A 7,215-nucleotide genomic window follows, 5' to 3' on the forward strand; every position below is an offset into this window, starting at 1 on the left:
TGTGATTAGCCAATTCGCTGCACCAGGTTTTTGGAATTGTGCGTTTCTATTTTTTTAATTTATTGTTGATATTGGGGAGTTTTGGAAGAGGGCAGGCATTTTAAAGAGGACAGGCAAAAGATACTGTAATTTAATATCTTTAATCATTTGTAATTATAATACCAGCTTATTCAAAGTTGTCCATTGCCACTAATATTTTTACAAATCAAGATTTTCTCCCCTATTTCCTAATGTATTCTGTTATGTGTCTTCAAAGATATACATAATATTTACATTTCAAAAGCCATATTCTTCCTTGAAAATGCATGTTTGGATATGAAGTATATTGCTAATATATTGTATGTATTTGTATGTATAACTTGAACGATTCAAGGCCATAACACATTTTGCATTATAAACCATTAATTTTAAACAATAAAAGTAGTTCGCAAGTCACAATATAAAATATTTTACAGCTAACTGCATATTTTATTTGCAGTATAGGCAAGTAGTGAACTGCAATTAGTTCTATATAAGAGACATTACAATTTGTACTGATATTCTTTCTCCTTTGGTTTTCAATTGTAAGACATGACAATGGATGAAGTTCGGGAATTTGAACGAGCAACTCAGGAAGCCACCAACAAAAAAATTGGAGTTATCCCTCCTGCGATTACGATCAGCAATATTGTTATGCCTTTATTAGGCCGCAGCGGACCTTCTAGTGCTCCAACCACACCTCTCGCCTCAGAAGCTCCAGAATTCCTGGCAATTCCTAAGGATCGCCCTCGGAAAAAGTCTGCTCCAGAAACTCTTACTCTTCCAGATCCTCGGGAGAAATGCAGCACTTCTACAATATCCAACATTGATGCCTCTGGCGAGCCTTCTGTGCCCAAGCATAACTAACTTTCTGCCTGTGACAACAGGCTCGTCATTCAGATTTCAGTATTAGATGACATTCTTCTTTACCGTCACTTGTTTTCTTCCTTAATCTCAAACTCGCATGCTAGTTGCCTATTTCATTGGGTCCCCTAGGTGTAAATTGCAAGGAAATCAATGTGCTCCATGTCTGCAGATTTTTATCTATCAAAATGGATCAAAGCTTCTCTAAAGCAGGGAATATCATTGTAGGGAGCGAATGCAGTTTAAATTCTCCAAATGCTGATGACAAGTAAACATACCTGCTGCCGATGTACATTCAGAATTCACAGATGCCTTTCCCAGCATTTTCCTAGCATTGATAGCCAAGGGCTGCAAATCTCAGAGAACACTGTGATTTTCCTACTGCTGATGGATGAGATTGCTGGTGCCCACTGGGAAGATTTATCCCTCCTTGTTCTACATATTCACGTACAGTAAGTGTATCAGTGCAGTAACATTTAAATCCGAGCTCTCATGTTGAATTCAAGAGTAATTTGTGTTTGCTCACCTCTTGCATGGTGATAGATGAGCCTTGATGACTTGGGACCAAAATCATTTATCCACCCTCAGTGGGACATGGGTAGACTTTCAAAGCATTCGGCATTTGTTGGCTGTGGTTGCATACCAAGACACACTATGTTCTTCGACACTATGTTCTATGTTCTCAATTCACCAGTGATGGTCTGTGGATTAGAACCATGAAAATGATGTAGCACAGAACCAAGCCATTAAGCCCATCCATTTGTGCCGGCTCATTTATTCCCAATTTCCTACCTTTTCCCCAATAGCCTCGTATTATTTTCCCTTTCCAATTGCTCTTTTAAGCCAGATGTATTTAAAACGCTCAAGTGCCCATTGTTCACATAAGCCCTCATCGAGCTATTTGATGATGGAGACAAACCTAGACCCACCTTCCACGTTCCCCACTGGTTCAGATGAATTCCAGCCCCAAATCACAGTCAACCAGTGGACAAATCTAATCCTTGCTTCATAAAAGTAGTAACTGTACTTTAACATTATTTAGTTATTAAGTCTTTTGGTTATAGTGAGGATCTGATAAAAAAACATTTGATAAAAGAAGACAAGGAAGGAACTGTTGATGCTGGCTTACAAAAAAAGACACAAAGTGCTGGAGTAACTCAGCCAGCCAGGCAGCGTCACTAGAGAACTGGGATAGGTGACGTTTGAAGAGTGGCCCCGACCCGAAACATCACCTATCCATGTTCTCCAGAGATGCTGCCTGATCCACTGAGTTGCTCAAGCATTTTGTGTCCTTTTTTATTAAATAAAAGGAAGTTCCACCTTACCTCATGGCAACAGAGTTGAAGGTGATAAAATAGGCATCATTTTTAATCAGCCTTAATCATGCCACAACTGGAAGTTTATCGTATAAACTGCAAAAATAAAAGTGGTTTTCAAACTCCACCCACAGCTGCCTCCACAAAACCCCTCCTGGGCCTGGAAACAGGTCATTCACCTTGTCAGGAGAATATTGTTTACCACAACTGAAGTCATCAAGGAGCAAAGAAGAACTTTGGATAAGCTCAGCAGGTGAGGCATCATTTGACTGACCTTTCATCAACGTGAAATGCCAGCTCTGCTTTGATGATGCCTGATCCTGCTGCGCATTTCCTACATTTTCTGTGGGGTTTTTTTCATTTTGGATTCGCACCAGCATTTTGCTTTTGATAAATCAAAGCCATTTGCAAAAACAGGAGGCTGAGCATTTTGTGAAAATCATCTTTTTAAACAGATATTTCCTAAGAGCTGGGATCAATACTACTAGGAAAACATTTGAGATTAATAGGATTATTTAGATATCATAACAACACGTCTTTTCAATGGTAAATACAGTTATAAATATATTTAAATCATATGGTGATAGTTACTGAAATTAATTTTCCTAACAATGCTTTTGGAAACAATGTTGCTGGAATTGCGTATTCAGTTTGCTTAATTTCCCCAAGTTATGTATTTTTTGTTTTTGTTGGCTACCAATTCCCACCTATCACAAATGCAAATGGTATTTTTTGAGTTCTGGAATATGTAGAAGCTCTGTATAATGTTCTGGTTAAATAGAAATATCAGTTTAGTTATCTTACTGTGGAGAAATTATTTCTGCCTTGTTTTTCACCCCATGATTGGAACTTTAAACTACTGAGGAAGATATTTCCAAGAATTGTAGTTCTGAAAAACAGATTGGAAAACAAAAAATGGCCTGGTGCTGATCCAAGTGTGCTAGTCTCCATCTGGAGGTTCTCCAGGCCTCAGATGGGTAACCGCTTGGGATGTTGCAACCGTCCTCAGGATTCAGAGTTAAGGAAAGATAAAATTGTTCTGATCTCTCTCTCTCTTTTTTGATTCCATATGTGTGGAGACCCAATGAGTTCAAAATCTAGCGTGAAGTCCCGCCACCGTTGAATAGCCTGACAACATGGAGTATTTATATTGAATAATGAACAGTGGCCAAATGGGATAAATTCCTGTACAACTACCGTGTGTGAGGAGAATTACTGCTCTCAGGAGGAAAGGGGAAAATAAAAGTTGAGAGCACAAAGCATTAGTGAGGTCTGACAATGTCATCTGACAGGTGAGCACCTTAGAAGAATGCGGATGTAAAGGACACGAAAGATCTCTTACCTTCAGACATTCAGTGACATGTAATCTGTTATGCTCGGGTTCACTACATGAAAAATCCATCTTGTGACAAATATTGAACAGTTTTGCATAGGACAGTATTGTGTATAAGCAGTACGATGTAAATATTCTGATGATTTGTTAATTTAAGGATGAAGTTACCTTAGATGACTGGTTTACCTTATTAGATGAGCTAAAGGATCCACTGTTAAAGTTTGTTGTCTAGCATGTTACGATAAACCAACTGTAGTAAAACCTCACATTGCTATTCAGCAGAGTTATCATTAAAAGAAATAAAAAGCTTTTATCGCTGAATGAAAGTAAATTGCTTCTATAATTATTCGGGTAATCATCTTGCTAGATTTGTACTCGGTAGTATCTTTCAACTTTTGGACTAAAATAGGAAAAATATATATTATAATCTGCCACAGTATAATACTGTGGCAGAAAATATGTCAATCATTACACAAAGCCGAAATAACAGGTAGCAAGCAACACTTCAAGACTCAAATTACAATTTGTAGCAAGGAATTGCTTTCCTTTACAATAGCCAGATTGTAGTCATTGTCCCGTGACTCACCACAAGAACAATACTAAATGTAATGTGGCATCCAGCCACATGGATAAAGTAGGACAGATGACTGAAAATGTAACCTGAGAGGTGTATTTCAGGGAGCATCTCAGAATAGTAAGGGGTGGGTGTGCCCAAATCCCCTTGCAATAAAGTGTAACCTAGAGTTGCTCTCCTGATTGCACACTGTACCTACAAATTAACTTTCAGTGTGTCAAGGACACCCCATTCTCTTAGCGCATCAACACTTTTCAACTCCTTATATAAAATAAATTCTATCCACCAATGATAATCTAACATGTTTCCACACAATCCTGCTTCCATGTCCTTGTGTGTTCATTTTGCCACAATCAACCCCCTCCCCCCCACCTAATTTTTTGCACAGCCAAAAATCTTTGACGCGTCAACAAACTTGAGACATTTTATGTCATCCATTCATCCATATTATTGAAACAGGTACAGATACAAATGGGGCATCAATCCTTATGGCACTCGATTAGAAGTAGTCACTTTGTGCAGATAACCCTTTTTCAGATGTGGAAAAGATAATCATATCTCTACCACCAATAAGTTGAGTTACTTTATTGTCATATGTACCTAGGTATGGTGAAATGTTTTATTTTGCACACAATCCATAAAATCAGTCCATGTTTGCTGGAATTAATGAATCTGGATACACAAAGAACTGCAGATGCTGGTACCTTGAGCAAAACACAAAGTCATGGAAATAGGCAGAAAATACAAAGTAGCCAGCATTTTGTGTCTGTCTTCAGTGTAGTACCAGCATCTGCAGTTCCTTCCCACACATGTCCTCAGTACTCAGCGGGTCGGTCAGCATGTGTAGGAAGAACTGCAAATGCTGTTTTAAACGGAAGACACAAAGTGCTGGAATAACTCAGCGGGTCAGACAGCAACTTTGGAGAAAAGGAATAGATGACATTTTGGGTCGAGACCCTTCTTCAGACTGAGAGTCAAGGGAAAGGGAAATGAGAGATATAGAACAAAAGAATGAAAGATATGCAAAAAAGTAATGATGATAAAGGAAACAGTCGATTGTTGGCTGTGGGGAAGGTGATAACGAGTTATACACAGTGAAACACAACACAACGACAGTGAACCTAGTACAGCGACTAGGGTTGGGGAGGGACAGAGAGAGAGGGGATGCAAGGATTACTTGAAGTTAGAGAAATCAATATTCATACCGTTGCGTTGTAAGCTGCCCAAGTGAAATATGAGATCTGTTCCTCCAATTTGCACTTGGCCTCACTCTGACAGTAGAGGAAACCCAGGACAGAAAGGTCAGTATGGGAATGGAAAGGGGAGTTGATGTGTTTGGTAACCAGGAGATCAGGAGATCAGGCAGCATCTGGGGTGGGAATGAGTTGGAAGGATCTGCAGATGCTGGTTTACACTGAAGATTGACACCAAATCAGGGTTGCCAACATTGGGTGAGAGTTGAGAGTGAGAAATTGCGAGGGAGCATAGTGACCAAGGGGGGGGGGGAGGGTGTTAGAGGGGAGTTGCCCCTCTCCCACGGAAGGGAGCTTTCGCATTTTTCAGCTTGAAATTGTGCAATCTGGTGCATACTATAGCGAGTCTTTTAATTTACACTCGAATGCAACATTTATGCTTTAAATTGGATTAGGTATGAATAAGATTAGGCTAAATTACATTCCTAATTACATTCCACAGTAGAGCCAGGCTCTGATCAACAGGTGCAGCACATGAATGGCTATATTCATGTATGGAAATCAGATTATAATTCATGCTGTTATGCATAAATAGAGAGAGAAAAAACAGAGAAACAAGGCAAGTCAGACTTCCATCACTGTTCTGCACAAATAAATCAATCAACCTTACCCTTTGACTATAGAAACAAGACAAAAATAATGCCACATATTCAATTTTATATGGTTCAATGAAATTAAGATATATATGTAAAACATATATATATGGAAACAGGCCCTTCAGCCCACCAAGTCCACACCGACCAATAATCTACCATACACCAGTTCCATCCTAAATGCCAGGGACAATCTACAGAAGCCAAATAACCTACAAACCTGCACTTCTTTCGGATGTGGGAGAAACTGGAATATCCAGAGAAAACCCATGTGGTAGTAAGGCAGCAACTCTACCGCTGTGCCACCGTGCCACCCCATTAAATTATTTTTTCTGTAATGTATTTATTATGGTGTCACGTCAATAAAAATGAACACATGATTCTGATTTCTGCCCTTCGTTGGATAACATACATCTCTAGTCATTGTGTTCTATGGCTGGTTTTCAACCTCTTCAGTCTGAAGGTCTCGACCTGAAACATCACCCATTCTTTCTCTCCAGAGGTGCTGTCTGTCCTGCTGAGTTTTTATTCTAGTTTTTAGTGTCTATCTTCAGTGTAAACCAGCATCTGCAGTTCCTTCCTACACTCTTTGTTAAGCAAAACAGGTCCTATTCTCATATTATTCACCTCAACTAAGTTTTTTCTTCACCTCCATTGCAGCAGAGAATACAATCCAGTTATCAAATCTTTCTTCAAAGTGAAAATAAAATTCCAGCCCTGCCAACATCTTCATAAATCAACCCTGGATCCTCTCCAGAGCAATTGCACCTTTCTACAATGTGTCATAGTCTTACAGCATGGAAACAGGCCTTCATCCCAACTTGGTCATACCGATCAAGATGCCCCATCTAAACTAGTCCCATTTATCTGCATTTGACCCATCTCCCTTTAAACCTTCTGTGTGTGTGTGTGTGACAGTGAGAGTATATGTCAGTGAAGCAGCGACAACATCCGGAGTGAGCGGAGACTTGGCGATGCCCGGGGATCATTTCCTTCTCCCCCCGTCTCTTCCCCACCTCCCCCCGGGAATGCAGGCCGGCTCAGGTGCTCTGTGTCCAGCTGGGGTCCAGGGGAGGTGAGGGTCAGTGACCCGGGAGTCGGGCATAGGAGCGAAGCCTTAGCCCGAGATTCATCCCCGCGGATCTAGAAGCGGCATCGACGCCCCCACTCTCCCGGTCTGTTCCTGGCTCTGGGCCGGGGTTAAAACTCCATGGGGTGTGGACAGAGCGGCCAACTGACACAGAGCCACTGGAGATGAGGGTGG

At 40.4% G+C, this 7,215-nt stretch overlaps 1 protein-coding gene across 1 annotated transcript in view; it reads left to right on the forward strand.

Annotated features, from left to right (window-relative positions):
- The window catches only part of pitpnc1a (phosphatidylinositol transfer protein cytoplasmic 1a), a 181,605-nt gene extending 176,574 nt beyond the window's left edge, over positions 1–5,031 (forward strand). Inside the window, exon 9 of the mRNA XM_055653765.1 lies at positions 569–5,031. Within this exon, the coding sequence (XP_055509740.1) occupies positions 569–885 (317 nt within the window). The 3' untranslated portion in view covers positions 886–5,031. The remainder of the gene's footprint in view (positions 1–568) is intronic.
- The last annotated feature ends 2,184 nt before the right edge of the window (positions 5,032–7,215 follow it).

Source organism: Leucoraja erinacea, chromosome 23 (genome assembly GCF_028641065.1).
Source record: "Leucoraja erinacea ecotype New England chromosome 23, Leri_hhj_1, whole genome shotgun sequence".
In the NCBI taxonomy this organism is placed as follows: domain Eukaryota; kingdom Metazoa; phylum Chordata; class Chondrichthyes; order Rajiformes; family Rajidae; genus Leucoraja; species Leucoraja erinaceus.